Source organism: Notamacropus eugenii, chromosome 1 (genome assembly GCF_028372415.1).
Source record: "Notamacropus eugenii isolate mMacEug1 chromosome 1, mMacEug1.pri_v2, whole genome shotgun sequence".
NCBI classification, from domain to species: Eukaryota; Metazoa; Chordata; class Mammalia; order Diprotodontia; family Macropodidae; genus Notamacropus; species Notamacropus eugenii.
Window position 1 is genome coordinate 46,107,905 of NC_092872.1, and position 16,788 is coordinate 46,124,692.

Sequence of the window (16,788 nt, forward strand, 5' to 3'; positions counted from 1 at the left end):
TATCATGCCAGACTGGCAAGATATTTGCCCAAACCAAGTCAGGCCACAGATAAGAGGCCTAACGTGATCCTGTACACATTCCTCAGCATACCCCCCACCCAGGAACACTGCCTGGAAGATCAAACTTGCATCAGCAGAGATTTAGAGGTTCCCAAGAGTTAAGTTTTAATTTAAGGGCTTTCAGATCTGCTGCCTCCCGCCAGGGTTTTCCGTATGCTAACCCTACTAGGTACTATTTGTGGAAAGAGAAGCTAATTTTGTCAGCTTTTAAAACAACAACATAAGCATTTTATTTCCATTAAGCATCTTAGTATCACAATGGAATGATGAGAAAACAATAACAAAAACAGAAGTCTTTCTAATCTCTGCAAACAGCAGAGATGTAAAGGGGGAGGGAAGGGAGGAAGGGAAGGGTAGGACAGGAGAGAACAGGGAGTGACAGAAGTGCCAGAACAGTTCTGATGTCACATTTCTCCTTCGACAGCCTTGGGAGGAGGGAGCAGGTGCAAGAAGGCGGAATGATGCGAAGGTACAAATGTCTTAAGTTGTCTTTGGCGTTTCTGCCTCATGATTGATATACACATGATCTGCACAGACCACCCACTGAAATCTCTGGACATCACAGAAAGTGCTAAGACCCTAATACCTGACAAGACTCTCCGTCCTCTCCAAATGCCCTGGTAACTACAACTGGTGTGAAGACACATCCTGAAGACAGTGCTGGTGAGTCACCTGGGACTGAGGCAGGAACAAAGGGTGGGGATGGGAAGTTAGGTTGTAGATGGAGCCCAGGGTGCAAATTCACCAACATGTGTCCATGGTGTGCCCCGAAGAGGTCTGAGAGAAGGGAGGTGGAGGTGGTGGTGGCAGCAGCGGCAGAAGTACAGATCTGTTGGGACAGTAAACAGAATAAGGGTCCAGTGCACACACTATAGCTTCACTGTGCCAGGGGGCAAACTGTCGTTGCAAAGTCTGTAGTAGCGCAGGTCATTTACCAGTCGGTGCACATTCTGAGTGAATGACGGCAGGTCCTGAAAGACAGAAAGACACAGCTATAGCAACCAAGACGCCTGTAAGGATAAGCCCCACTGACTCAAAAAAGGACCTGGTTTTTAACTCTAGCTAGGGCTCCCTCCCTGCTGTCAATCTCTATACCCACACTGCTGTTCCCTGTGTGGTCTTGGGACAGCCCAAGATCTGTTAAAAGACATTTTGAATCAAGAGGGATCAAAAGCTTTGTCTAAAGTTCTCAGTCCACCTTCTGTGAAAAATAAAATATCTTAGTCATCAAAATGCAATAAATATTAAATCTGAAATTTAATCTATAATTCTTGGTTGAGTCAGTACAAGTTTCCAAACATTACCTCTCCAAACATAAGCTGCTCATTACAAAAGCAAAGTGAGTTGATAAATGGGAGTGAGGCTTCTTCAGGTAAAATGGGGCACCAGTTTGGAATTTTAACAACTCAATTCACTGTTGTCACAAAAGAAACCAGCTATATAAAAACATAACCAAAAAAAAAAATCAACTTTCCTGAAGAAAGCATCTCTCTTTCCACCTACCTCAGTCTCCCCACCTCACTAAAAGTCAAGTCCCTACATAGCCTTACCTTACTAGTTCCTCCCAAAGAGCTAATTTTGTCAGCTAATGAGCAGCTCCTTCCTGAGATAATAGACAAAGCTTTTTTAAAGTCAATTTTATCAATATAGATGGTAGAATGAATATTGATAACCAAAAAATTAAACACACAGATGCAGGCACACACGCATGCATGCGTGTGAGCACAAAATTAACACACAAGAGTCACAGAACTCAAGTTGGAAGGTTATCTAATGCAACCTTTTCAACCCATGCAAGATTACCTCTAACTTCTGCTGGGTAGAGAACATGCTTAGAAGCTACACTTAAGCGTTAAAGCTAAAAGGACCAACTGCTCAGGGCTTCCTTTGCTGACTGACCCTCAAGAGAAAGGGCTTGGGAGTTTATTGAATTTAAAAGAGAAAGAGAAAGAAAACAGCACTGGAAAGTGACCATCAACAGCTGATGTCATTCAGACTTTGTAAGGGAAAACTCCAGGGGACTCACAGCATCGTTCACCCCACAAATGTACCTGACAACACTCCGCTCTGATTCCCCCCTTTATTTTCACCCAAGAGCTTCCGTTTACTCCCACAAGCTAAGAATTACTGCCACACCACCTGACTTGTAGGGACTTAGATCCCCACTGACTGTCCTTGTCCAGGGTCTATTATCATCACTGCTGATTCCTTCTCAGCTGAGGCTTCCCCTGAACAACCTAGGTAGTGCAGATCAAAGAACATGGAATTTGGAGTTAAGAGGAGGAAGCCCAGTTCCGCTACTTACCATCTGTGTGACCTTAAGCAGGTCACTTACTAACTTCTCTGAGCCTTAGCCTCCTCATCTGCAAAATGAGGGTGTTGGATCAGATGATCTCATAGGTCCCCTTCCAACTCTAAATCTGTCATCTTATGCCCAGTAGCCATAGAGAAGATAACCAAAGGAAACAGGTGTGGTGGACTGGGTTTTGCATCATAATGAAAAATAAGGTCTATTCTCAACAGAAGTACTGAAGCCTGTGTGAGAGGCTTGAGCAACAGTTCAAAGCTGTTATGATAAAACTGCCAGTTCTCAAAAACTACAGATATGATCCCCTTAACTATATGTCTATTAAGACAACTGAGCAAAGAAAGCATGGGATGCAGCCTACAGGAATCTCTATAAGAAAACTGGCTGTTCTTCAAAAGTAATAGTGAGGTTGTCCCCTGTGCTGGCTGCCAATCAAGCATCTTTTTACTGACTCCCACTGGCTCAGAATGCTGATGACCATTTTGAGACTTCTGAAATCAGTTGGAAAGTAAGGAGGGGAAAAGCCAAAGGTCAAAATTCCCTTATAATTTTTTCCAATAACTAGAGAAGCCTCATGTCATTTGTGGCACATTATCATTCAACCATTTTCTAGGCCCATTAAGGCAAGAAACACATTTTGATGATTGATTTTGCCATCAAGTATTCAGAGGACATCTACTGACTTCAACATATGCTCAAATAGGGCAGAAACCTCTTTGAAATATTCTTTTTCTAAGTCTTGTATCCCTGTCTGAGCCATCTCTAACCAAAAAAAAAGAAAGAAAGAAAGAAAGAAAGAAAAGGAAAGGAAAAAGATAGGAAACTGGAACACTGAAAATTAATGCCAGTAGGGTGAATTCCAAAGGCCTCAGTGAGACAGAGCAGAAGGTATCACGTGCTCTCTATGACAAAGAAGAAAAGAGGATCTAAGGGGTAAAGAAAAAAATGTGAAATATATATAAAACTCAAGGAAAAGTAAGAATAAACTTAACCAAAAGATACAGAAAAACGTCAAGGTTAAGAGCAGAGTGTAAGTCAAATAGCCAGAGAACTCAGAGAAACCTCAAAAGGCTGTGGGAATAAAGGAAGCCAAATACTGGGAGGGGGCACAGTGGTAATTTCCTATGTACTAAGAATATGTACTCTTTATATCTAACAAGACATTAAGAGGAAAGAAGGAAATTCTATTTCTTTATTATATAGGGAAAGAGAGATAAAAACAGACTGCAATGAAGCAACCAAGGCTTTCCCACAAGAGATCAATAATTATGACCAGATAACTAAAGCCAGTCTTCCCAAGGAGGACAAGCTGGAAGTGAGGATAACAATGAGGACAACAATAGTTGGTACGTCCACTGGCCAGAGGCCCGGTTAGCTTGACATGCAGCCTGTGCTGCCAACAAGCAGGGAACTGCAATCTGTTTCCAGCTCTAACTTTCCTTTGGCTACTGTCACAATGAAAGGGCTACAGGAACTGCACAAGACACCTGCCTGGACCTCCTCTTCTTTCTTCAATGGCTCCAGTTCAGAAACAGTCAGGCAACTGGCAAAGGAGGCAGGCAAATACTTCTTTGACCTGCATGGCTACATTAGTTAATACTGTGAAGAATACTGGGAAGACTGATAAAGAACCCTAAGCAAAAGCCAGGATAAGAAACTAATCAGCTAATTTTTAATACCTGGAGAAATATATAACTAATCAAGTATTCAATTTTCATATGTTTTGATGACCATAGGGTCTGGAGTAAAAAGCATAACATTAAGTAACACCAATTTTATCAGATTAAATAAATGTACACCTACAACATTTCTGGGAGAGATACAGGCTAGATGATCATTTCAGCTTCAGCCAAGTTTTTATACTGATCCTATAAGACATGTTTGTTGTTCAGATAGAAAAATGAAGATAGCATTTATTAAGCAATAAATATGTGCCAGGCACTGTGCTAACAGCAGCACAGTGTTTCCTGCTAAGAATAAAGCCACTTCCAAGTAAAGAGTTGTGGAAGTTCAGGAAGTGACCACCACTAGTCAATGGGCTTTCCCCCTAATGTACACTCCAAATTGGTTAGCTGAGCTAGGGCAGAAACACTTCCTTCCTCAAAGCCAAAGCAAAAGAAAAAGAGAAGTCAAACTAAATACATGAGACTCTAAGAAAATCTATTAGGTTCTACATGAATCACTGGCAAGCTAAGTGTTAGTACAAGCTAACTATTCCGTCCTTACCATCCCTGGAACTGGAGTAACACAACCTCCCTCTGATGAACTGGTGCCTCTGGCCATGAGGTTGCCCAAACCCGCCCTTCCCTGTGGCCTGGCCTCTCTGTCCTCTCACCCGATCCATTTTGAAATTCCTCCCCAGAACATTTTTCTGGTTGGAATCCACACCATCACAGTTAGCCAGAAACTCTGGGAGGAAGGCTGCATAGAAGCTGTCAAAGTCAACTGAAGCCATGTTGTAAATGGCAATTCCTATTTCTTCTTGCAGCAGGTCATGTGACTTGTGGACCAGGACTTGAAGCAGCACATTCACAAACTGAAACAACATGGTGGTCCGAAAGATCTTCTGCAGACAGAAAAAATGACAGTTTTCAACATACAGGGCCACAATCAGCACCAGGAAACCTCTACTTCTTAGTCTCCCCAAGCAGGTAGGCCAATGCCAAGCAAGTACTTTCTCAAATACTCAAGAAATCACTAATCTAAGAAAATGGACTCCCAAAGCTGTACCCAACCCAAAGAAAGCATTTCTGGAGGAGGAGCAGAACTTACTTTATGATACAACTTCTGCTTGGTGTTCAGAGTCTCCAGGTAGAAGAGATTTTGTTTAAATAAGTGGATATCAGGCTGGAGAAAAGATTGTCCAAAAGCCTGGGAAATATAATGGACTTTTATAGAAACAGAAGTAAACATCTCAAGAACAGATTGAAACCATTTTGAAGGAGTTTGTTTAAACCTCACAAGAGAGCTGAAGAGTATGTAGTATTCTTGTTAAATCTAACTGTATAACTGTAACTTTCTGGCCACTCTATACCATCCTCTCAGCTCCAACTTCTCAATATTTCTCACATCTTAATTTTGGTATTAAACTACCCCCCTTCAGGCAAACATATTAACATTTTTTAAAAATGTATCTATGTTAAATTTCCCTTGTAGAGCATAAGCTACTTGAGGACAAGAACTATTTCTTTTTTTCTCTTTGTATACCTAGAATAGAGCCTTGGAATAGAGGCTTGCAAAAAAGTAATGACTTAATAAATTCATGATGAATTAAATTGGACTTGTTAAAATAGAATACAATCACTTAGTCTATTTAAATAAATCAGAAAACCTTTATGTTGTACTCAATGAATGCAGCTCTCCTCAGACTGCATGCTTTAGTCTGTTATGAATAGTCTTCACAGCTCGTCATTAGGCCAGGCTTACAATTCCTCATAATTTCTTGGCTATGGAAGTGGTAGAAATAGTTTGGCACACCCTCCCCCGCCATAATGATTATGCATTAAGGGTTACTCTTTGATGGGAAAGGAAAGCTAATGTGGGGATTTCATCTTAGTTGATGTAAGAACAGACAATACAGGGACTTCCTAGGGCAGGGGTGAGGAACCTATGGTCTGGATCTCAAAGTCACATGTGGCCTTCTAGGTCCTTGGGTGTTGCCTTTCATTTACAAAACAAATTCTTTTATTAAAGCCTCTGGGAATGGGATATTGTGAATCTTGTTAAAGAGATGAACTCTGTAATACAGGCCAGCAGGGCTGAAGATACTCTCAGGAAAAGGAGTGGCAAGAGGTGGGAGTAGGTTGCGAAGAGACTCATTAAACAATAAAAGAACTTTTAGCAAATCTTGTAAACTTTTCTGTCTCCTTGCTATCTCCTGGGAAGAGATAATTACAAAAAGACAGGCAAGGACTTATGACAAATCTTTTGCGGTTCATAACAAGTTAACTTGTAACTGCAAACTAATTCAGAAGAAAAGTCAGTTCAATTATAAAATACAGCATAAAATTAGTTAAATTCATACAGTAAAAACTACAAGTAATATTAATTTTTCTATTTTCAAATATCAATAAAAACAGCAACAAAAACAGAAATTAAATTAGACTCATGCTACTGGTTCACACTACAAGGTAGCTGTCAGACCAGGGGTTACTCACCTGGAGTCCATGAACTTTTTTTTTTAATATATATTTTGATAACTATTTCAGTATAATTGGTTTCCTTCACAACACTATCTAGTTTATGAATTTTAAAACATTATTCTAAGAAGAGGTCCACAGGTTCCAATAGAATCTATGGCACAAAAAACTAACTCATAACTTTCTAACTCTTGTGCTATACTGAAGTGATCAACTGTAAGGGCTTTCAAATTACCTGCATGATGGCACTGAATTGTACTTCATTTTCCATCTGCTCTTCTGCAATTCCTCTATGGACACTGGCCAGGACACTGGATTTGAAGAAATACCTCCAGTTGTGATGGAGAATCCGGAAAAGCAGTTCAAACAATTCGGCCTTCACATCAGGAGAGGGACGCTGAGAAACACAGAAATGCCCTTAAATTCTCTAGCTAAGAGGGAAACTATTCATATCAAAGGCTACTGAATTGTCTGTTTACAGTAAGATCACAGTTCCTAAGAGATGTTTTGTGTGTGGTAAAAAGAAGAAAAAAAAACTCTACTTGAATCCTCAGCTGAAATCAATTAGCAAATACTTCAGCTTAATCATAGGTCAAATCTGGGCTAGGATTTGAGAGCCAGTTTAGAACTTTCCTTCTGAAGGAGTTGGCAGCAAACTCAACTTAGAAATAATACTTGGTCGTGTTCATATAGTATTTTGCTTTTCTCACAAAAGCCATGTTAGGCTGATAAACCTTTAAAACTTATTTTTATGAAATAAAAATTTACATTTGAGGACATGAAAGTCCAGACAGGTTAGATGACTTGGCCAAGGAACTAGAAAAATATCAAAGAGGGAGCTCAGGCTCAAGTGTACTATTCCTAACTCTACTATCCTACAGTGCTACTCAAGAGGCAGAAATGACAGCTATTAATTGATTTTTCTGCTTCAAAAATTACATTTAACATTCTTACTAAATGCTGTTGCCTCTTTTCCCTTCTCTAGAACAGAAATACCTACCTAAGGAAGCTTTTTGGCCTTATGGAATCTAAGTTATGGAACCAGGCCATTACTTTTATTGAATGAACACAGTCCTGCCCTCCACAGAGTAGAGAAAGGTTTCAGGAACACACACAAGGGCTTGAGAGTCCCCAGGAAAGTCAGTGCAGACACTTTGGAAAGAGGAATCAAGCTCCTCTTGGTGTGGGAAGCCACTCTAATAACATTAGTCAGGTTTTAAGGACTGATTAGATCAGGACTGATCTAATTAACAGACAGGACTGATTAGATCCCAGGGATAAAAAAGAAAGGCCCAGATATCATATCTCATAACATAATAAGCACAAGTGAATCTTCATCTCCTACTATACTTAAGGCACTCAAGGTAGAACATGCTCTCTCCTACAGCGAGAGGGCATAACGATAATGTCCACAGTAACCTAGACACACACACACACACACACACACACACACACACACACACACACACACACACTGCAGTCACAGCTCCTTTCTCAATAAGCTGCCCTATCCCTACACCTTACCTTGAGTCCATATTATCTAGTCTCTAGTAAAGCAATATTCCAACATAATGGAATATTTGGGATCTTACAAGTAGGTCTCTGAGGGATTCACATTAATCTATTAAAGCTCAACGAAATCACAGGGCAGAGGCTGGGAATTCTAGGATTATATTGGCTTTAACCTACTACGCTGTCTTAAGGAATAATTATAGACTTGTGCATGAAAAATATGCACACAATAAATGCCTCCAAAATTTTAAGTCAGCAAAACAGTAGAGGTAGCACAAGTTGGTAACTAAAGCTATTAAAATAAAATCTTTCCCAACAATTACCACTGACCCATCCTTCTCTTTTTCTACAAAAGTTAAAATAAATATATTACTCTGTAACTGATAATTTTCTAATGAATCCTTTCCAGTAGTTAGAGAAACTTTCAAGACAGGTTTCTCCAGAAACATGAAGAAGGGGTGGTAGGAAGAAAGACCTTTAAGCACTTGGTCTAAAAACTTAAACAAGGTGTCTCTCCACCACCCCTACCAGCAAGGGGGTCCTTTAGACTGTCTGCTCCCAGGCCCTTACCTCAGCTATGATGGGGCAGACCTGCTCCATGCACAGTGAGATGATGCTTGGAAGGAAAGGCTTGAATACTTGGCCAGGTTCTTGCACTACCACCTGGAGGATCTTCAGAAATTTCTCAACAACCCGACAGCCAGTACTCCCTTCATGGAGGATACTTTCAGCTAACTGTTCTCTAAAGAAATGGGGGGGGGAGGGGGTAAAGGGGGAGGAAAATACAATGAAACATGAGAAATTCTTATGGCACAAGCCAACGCAATTCCCAAAGCAGCAAGCAGAAGAATTAAAAATTTCTAATATATTGAGTTACTTGTTATCAATTCAAACATTTTTATGGGGCTTGAAGCAGTCACATAAACATATAACTAATATAATTGCAATTACCTGGTAAACATGTTTAAAAAGGTCTGTATGATCTGTTCTGTAAAAGGCACACCCATCTGTACTCTAAGGCCTTGAAACAGGGTAAGGAAGAAACTCAGCATCTCGTCAGTCACATCTAATAAACACAAAATAAACCAATCAAAGGCAGGGAAAAAGTGGCAAACGTGAAGCCCCATGCTCAATAAACTCTGTTCTACAAACGCTATGAACAATTCTAAATTCTATGGCCATTTTCACTGAACTCCTTATGCTGAGAGGCATATCCACTGATGCTATTATAAGCAACACTGGGAAGAGGAGAAAGATTAAGAGCTGCTGGGGGAATAACTCTGGAACGGTCAATCCCTGCCTGAACATTCTTTGTAGGAAACGAAGCTCCTCTGGAAGCCAAACAAAATAGGCCATAAACAAGATTATATGGTTTCCAGTGCAGACTAGATCACAGTATATTCATACTGAGAGAAACAAGCATTTTTGTTAACATATGAAAGGGCTTTATCAATTTCCCTCTAGTCAAAAAATCTCTGAGTTTAGGGGATAAGTAGCTAACTGAATGCATGATTCATATTATAGGGACTGAACTTTAAAAAGAAATACTAGTTACATGTAATGACCTTCCTTTCCTGATGAGAAATTGCCTTATTTGATATATTTTTCCCCAGATAACATAAACTCTTTGCATATAGGAGATAGTCAACAACAAATATTTGCTGAGATATTCCTGAATTGTTTTCTTGTAATTCATATAGCATGCCAAAAAGATATGCAAACTAAGTCCACAGGGCTAGAGCACTTTATGCCAGTGAAACTAAAGAGACACTTGTTGTACATCATTTTAAAGATTGCCAAATTGTATAAAGCAGTTTTCCTCTCACAATGGATCCAAATTACTCTCATCTACCTCAGTCTCCCACGTTAGAGACAACAGGGACCGAAGAAAACTGAAGGTGACAGTGGTTCATGGAGAAAGAAGAGTCCCCATCTGACTCATTACCATGAAACATGACCAACCTAACTTGTTAGCTTCTATTTTCTCAGAACCAAATTCACCAAAGAGAAAATAATCATTTTGTGTGTTGATTCTCATTCCACTTAAACAAGCTAAAGCACTAACTTACTTGCCCTAACCCCATTTTCTTACTTAGCCCTCATTCTCATTAGCCCCATAAATCACTGAAAGCACTGGAGCTCATTCATACCTGACTGATGAATAAAAGCTGGAAAGAGGGCCAGTGAGACCTGAACAGATTCCTGCAGCGACTGATAGCAAATCTGTCGAGACTTTGTAGCTTCCCCAGAGATACTTTCCACGATATCTTCTAAGACACTAAGTGTCTGGTGGATAATCACTTTGGCTACAAATCAAGACCAAGTTACATGTCATGATGTGTTCCAAGGACAAAACAAGTAAGGAATATGGGGAAATGTAAACAGTTGAGTTATCAGGTATAACACTCACTCAGCAGCCTCTCTATGGGAACAAATCCAAGTCTTTATTGACTACATATGCACCTTGCAAACACATATCAAACACACACTCAACTGCGATCCATTTCTAAAAACTTACCTGCTAAGCTTCTTAGTAGCCTGTTCAGCTCATATGCCTCTTGAGCTCAACCCACACAAAATACAGTACACAAGAAAAACACCAAAATCACCCTTACGGAAGCCAAAACCCAGGTAACTACATGAATATAGTGGTAATCAAGTTAATTCAACAGACAAGATAGCTATTTTAGGCAAGAGTACAGTAAACATACACATAACGTTTTCTTTCAGATCTAGAAAACAGCATGGTCCAGAGGATAAGCATTGGCTCCAGAGTCAGAGGAACTATAGGGTCAAATCCTCTGTCTGGGGTTCTCAACCCATATGACCAGACAAATCATTTAATCTCTCTCCTTAACCCCCGAACCCTAGCTTCGTTATTTGCAAAATCAGAGTTGAACTAGATGACTTCTGTGGTCCTCTCCACCTCTACATCTACTACCTTCAATCCTGGACTCCAGGTGGATTCTTACATTCAGAGTAGATACCAGAAATAGATGATCTTACCTGATCCTGACCATCTGAACCTTTAAATTTAGCCTTTGCAAAGTAGATGTTATATAATTCAATAGCTAAAGAAAAAGGGTGAGAAAGGATAATCCCATGAACACTAATTAAGAAATTCATCTCCCTTAAGTTTATCAACTCTCTAGGTTTTTGACTGCTACGGATTCACAGATCCTCCTTATTCTGACAAGTGTGCAGAAAGCAGGTAAAATGGTGTGGGAGATAACTCTTCCACTAAACTAGCTGTGTGGATTCAGGGCAAATCCATTGATCTCTCTGGCAATCAGCTTCCTCATCCATAAAACACAGATACATCTGTTCTTGCACAGCCTCCAAGTCAATTGTATGGATCAAATGAACAGCAATACAAAAGTTTTCTGAAAATTGTAAGCGCTATATCACATCTCTATTGTTGTTATCCAGTAACCTAAAATACTTACTATCTTCCAGCTGCATCTTCCTCTGTGGGACAATGGCACTGGATTTCAGGTGGCGATAGTCTCGAGTCAGAGCTGAAATGAGGCTGGCATGGTTTGTTGAACGCATTGCCCACTGCTGCTCACTTTCTGGGAGGTTTGGCCATGGCAGCAGTAGAACATTGGAGAGGGCTCGGCATACCAACACCTGGGCCTAAGAAAGGCAACCATGGACAACTAATGTACAAAAAAGTATGGGAATCCACAAGCAGTGTTACACTGGCATCAGAGTCACACACATAGGATTTCAACAAGTAATGCAGATACATAAAGACTTCACCCCACTCCTGCTTCTTTGGAACTCCTCAAGCAAAAAAGTTTAACTACCATATTCCTGGATTAAATTATTACTTTTTCTAAGTGGATAACTATACACAATGTTGTTAGCAGATTTTCAAAGAAAATATCCTTTGAGTTCCTGGAGTTTGTAGCTAAAGATTCTTATCCCACTCCCCATCCCAAAATGTTCCAAGTTGTAATGATTTATTTCCCCCAATCTCAACTTTTGGATTGAGCCTTCTCATGAGCTAATAAGGGGACTTCTTGTCTGAAATCTATCAGTCTTAAAAATTAGACTATGCTGTACCACATAGGAAGTGCAAAATACTCTCATATTTGGAATCAAAATAACTGTTCCTGAAGGAGAATGATGCAAAATTTCTCTGTATGAGCCTGCTCCCAAATCAGAACTTTCTAAATAGCTTAGGTTAGGAATAAAAGTAGAATATGATCACCTTAGAAGTTCAACTCTAACAACCTGTAAAAAGTAATTGTTTAGTGGAAGATATGAAGGTAAATATTTATCTAAAGTTAAGGACAATCCAGCCAAAGAATTTATCTCAACTCTTACCTTATCCACAAGCGGCTGAGCAGAGGTATCTGTGATTCTGTTGAATACTTTCTGAACTGCTGGGATGCTGATGAGAAAGACTGGCCGCACTGTAGTGGCTAATGAGACCAGTAAATGGCACGCAGACAAGAGTAACTTCTCTTGTACCTGAGAAAAAATGACAACACCCAATAATTCCATTTATCAGAACTGTATACAGGGCAGGATGTTAAAAAGAGGCACTGTAAGCTCTTCCCTGAACTGAATTTCAATTATAATGTTGCCACACCACAACTCTCAAATCACAAGAAATTCTTCCTCTGTGATTTCTCTTAGATTCCATCCTTCCTCACTATTTTCACAGACTTCACATCTAGACTACTTCAGTAGTCTCTGCCATGAATTTTTGCCTGTTGGAATTCACCCTGAACATAATAACCAGGCTATTTTTTAATCATCTTTTTTTTCTCTTGCTCCCTATAAGCTTTAAAATAAAATATAAACACCCAGTTGTCTCAATCACGCACCAAATTTTCACTCTACCTTACCTCTTGACGCTTCTCATCAAAACCCCTCTGTTGAAATGAAGCCATACCTTACAGTCCTCATCTTACTCTGTCTCCCTTTGGTCATGTTATCTTCCCAGCCTGCAATGACCGTCTCTACTTAGTGCACAGCCTCAAAGATGGGGTTCAAAATCCGCCTGTCCTCTAAGAAGTCTTCGCTTACTTACATCATCCAAGAATCACTCTCCAGGTTAATGTTTCAACAGAATTCATCTGTAATTTATAATTTATTACAAACTATTCATTCTTTTCTGATTCCTGTGCTTTCCCCACCCCTTATGCTCAAATCCATTCTCTGGGGTCTTTTTTAAAAACCTATCTCACAAAGCTTAGTACTTATAATGAATTTTATTCATAGTAAGCACTAGTTAAGTACCTGATAAATAACCTGAATGTGGCCTTCTTACATGTCCACAAAATAACAGGACAGACTGAAAATCAATTAACTATTGAATACCCACAAAGAAGCAAAAGACAGTCTCCAAATGCCATAATTACCATCACTGGGGGGAGAGGAGAAGTAATAAAACAAATACAATACAGTGATATGTTAAAAAAAACAAACCAGTAAGTCATTTTAGGGTAAGGCCCAACTAAGTGGCAAAGATAAATAATGAAGGAAATCTCATGCTTAGCTATGGTAGTAAGAAGAGGTCACATTTACATTCAGTTCAAATACTTAAAACACAATCTCAGAATTAGCAGGGATTTGAGACATCTAGTCCAAAAACTACCTTAAACATATATTTCCTTCACAATGTTTCCCATAATAATCATCTGAACTGAACATACACAACATCCAGAGGTAGCCTATTTAATTTCTGAACAGCTTTAACTGCTATGAGAGTTTCTCCTCTAGATTAAGCCAAAAATGCTCTCTGAAATGAGTCCTATACAGTTTAGCCTTCAGGACACACAAAACAAATCTAATCACAATTCCTCTTCCATATGACAATCCTTCAAATATAAGAAAGTAAACCAAAAGGACAGCATTTTTGTGACACTCCACCCTCCCAACCCCAGGTCTTCTCTTCTTCAGGCTAAACAATCTTAGTCACTTCAAATGATCCTTCCAATGGCATGCTTTCAAGATTTTTTTAACATCACCTTCTAGCTTAATGAGATTCTTCTTAAAATGTGGTATCTAAGACTTGGATACTTCCTAAGTATCCAAGAAGACCAGAAGAAGGTGAGTTCATCACGTTTTCCTTTATCTGGGAGACTATATATCTACTAATGCTGTCTAGTATCCACCATCACACTCATGATTCATATTGATCTTGCAATCTACTAAAATGCCCAGGGTTTTCATATAAATTGCCATCTAGCTATACTTTTCCTATCCAATTCTTGTTTAAGTGCAGGACTTTATATTTATCCCTACTAGATTTGATCTTTTAGATTCAGCCCACTGTTCCAATCTGGTGGGATCTTTTTGGATCCCGATTTTAAATTTATTTCTCACAGCATTGTGGTATCATGCTATTTCATCATTAAGTCCTTGGAAATGTAGAACAGAGCCAAAGACAATAGTCATCTACAGCACTTCACCAAAAACATGCCTTCAGGATGACCTTGATCCATTATTCAACACTCTGGGCCTGAAACTCTAACCACAGGCCCACAAAGTCCTGACATACAGACTTGCAAGGCCCTGGGGGACACAAAGATAAACTAAGACCCAGTTCTTGGTCTCAAGGAGTTTATAACCTAAAATTTCAAGATGGATACTGAAAGATGGATAAAACTTCAAAAGGCAAATAACAGAGAGATGGGAAAGAATTACAATTGTCAAGTTCCAGGATATTTTGAGGTAATAGGGACTACCATTTCTTAGCCCACAACAGGAGGAATGACAAGATCCTTCTGGTACCACCCAAGAAAGTATCATTCTGTTCACTCTATCTTTATGACTAACACTATACTCATTATTATCCAACTGGCACCCATTCATTTGGCTTAGTCTAAGGGGGCGCAAGGTGGGTGAGAGAAGCAGTTCTTAGCACATTCTCTATTATTTTTGTTGCTACTGGGATGCCATTACACAAATTCCTCAATCCCTCTACCAGCCTCAAACCAACAAAGAAGTTTTAAAAAGAGTTTAATAATTCCATAGGAAAAGACAGTCATTTCAAAGCATATTCTAAAAATAAAAACAATACAAATCAAGAATCCGGAAAGTCAAGAATAAAGTCCTTTTCTATAGTCATTAAATTCCAACACTGTTGACATTAAAAACAAATATTAATCAAAATCTTATCTCATTTTTCCCCACAGGCTTCATTTGCTTCTAGCACAGTTCCTAATACCATGTTTCAAGCCTTATGGTAACCACATTTTTATAGTGAAAAGGAGTCTTTTATCATACCTGTATGCACGAGTTTGTTTTTAAGAGAACATTCCCAATGCCAAAAGACTATTAACTGAACACTTCCCATCTGTGATTATACTTCCTTGATTATATTTTATCATGCTTTCCTTCAGCAGAAAAAACATTTACTGGATAAACAGGAATTCAGGAGCAGAAGTTCTGAGGACAATAAACCCAATTCCTTACATCCAGTTGTCAAATCCAATCAATAGGTATTTACTGGAAAATGTACAAAGCAAAACCAAACATAGGCACTTCCTACCTCTACTCCTTTTTTTAAAATACAACATGCTTTTGCAGAAACCTTAAATCACTCAAGATTAAACAATGACTGCAGGTAGATCATACTATCCAAACTGTGAACATACTGCCGCCTTTACCTGTTCAAACATTACCTGAGACTAGCAAAAGATGAGATGAGGCAACAAAAAGATATAAGCCTCACGAGGCAGTATAGTCTGCTTGTAGAAAGAACACCAGAGTAAGAAAGCCTGGTTTTCATCCTTGGTTCTCCCAAATACTAGCTTTGCTACCTTACTGGATTGTTTTGAAGCAAGTACCTATAAGTTATAAAATGTTACATACATAAACCTAAGTACTGCCCATATATCCGTGTCAAATGCGCAACAGGCACACACACAACACACAGGTGTTCAACATAAGCACTTACTGAAAATACTGGTCTTCTAGAAACGTTTTTGACCTATCCACATAGAAAGCGAATTTTAAAATAATTTTATTGACTCCCAACCCTGAGCCAAAACTGGCTCTCTGTGTTTCAATACCTTAGAACTAATAAGAGGTGTGACTGCTTCCATGGCAGTGGAGACCAGCGAGATGAACTGTTGTGGGTTCTGTCGATGAGCTTCACTATAAAATTGTGCTAACCAATGAGAATAAGCCTGGAGTGCGGCCAGGGACTGAGCATGACTGGGAAAAGAGAAAGAAAACTACATTTTAAAGCTGATGGTAATAACCTATCACCAACTAAATAGTTTTCTTGTGGGACAGGAATTTCATCAACCTTACATTTTACAAAAGAGTTATAAAAATCTATTTTCAAAACATGTGACAGAGAGAGGAAATCTGTTACCTTTACATGAAGCATCAAACAAATGAAAACTACTAGACACTTTAGAGTGTAATAATCAAGAAGATGGTAAAATTACAGAGAAATATAATATAACTTATAAAATAATGTATCATGTTCAGAATTACTAGCTCAAGTTCACATTAACAGCTGTAGGTCAGCTATTCAATGTTATTAATTAACAATTAAAATCAGCTTTAATTACAGTTCCTAAGTGGCAGGTGCTTAAGGGAGACTCACTAAGGCACTAAAACAGAAAGAAGATTCTGGAGCTCAGAAGTCCTCCCAGCTACATGATAAATTTTAGAAGATGGGACTAGATCTGCTTTCTCTAGATTTTACTCTGCACCTTTTTCAAGTTAAATGATTAGAAACAAATGAAAGAGAAATAAAAAACAATGTTATGTCCTCCTCAAGAAAGTGGAGGTAGT

General features: G+C 39.1%; 1 protein-coding gene across 4 annotated transcripts in view; it reads right to left on the reverse strand.

The window, feature by feature from the left end:
* Window positions 1–265: 265 nt before the first annotated feature.
* XPO6 (exportin 6) overlaps window positions 266–16,788 on the reverse strand; it is a 119,254-nt gene continuing 102,731 nt past the window's right edge. For 3 of the 4 annotated variants that reach the window (XM_072598155.1, XM_072598164.1, XM_072598184.1), the window contains 11 exons: window positions 16,053–16,197; window positions 12,352–12,498; window positions 11,466–11,655; window positions 10,170–10,325; window positions 8,971–9,085; window positions 8,590–8,761; window positions 6,743–6,904; window positions 5,141–5,239; window positions 4,704–4,934; window positions 3,860–3,952; window positions 266–1,031 (listed from right to left, as the gene is read on the reverse strand). In XM_072598155.1, the coding sequence (XP_072454256.1) occupies window positions 930–1,031; window positions 3,860–3,952; window positions 4,704–4,934; window positions 5,141–5,239; window positions 6,743–6,904; window positions 8,590–8,761; window positions 8,971–9,085; window positions 10,170–10,325; window positions 11,466–11,655; window positions 12,352–12,498; window positions 16,053–16,197 (1,612 nt within the window). In that variant the 3' untranslated portion in view covers window positions 266–929. The remainder of the gene's footprint in view (window positions 1,032–3,859; window positions 3,953–4,703; window positions 4,935–5,140; window positions 5,240–6,742; window positions 6,905–8,589; window positions 8,762–8,970; window positions 9,086–10,169; window positions 10,326–11,465; window positions 11,656–12,351; window positions 12,499–16,052; window positions 16,198–16,788) is intronic. The other variant, XM_072598173.1, reaches the window with a different exon arrangement.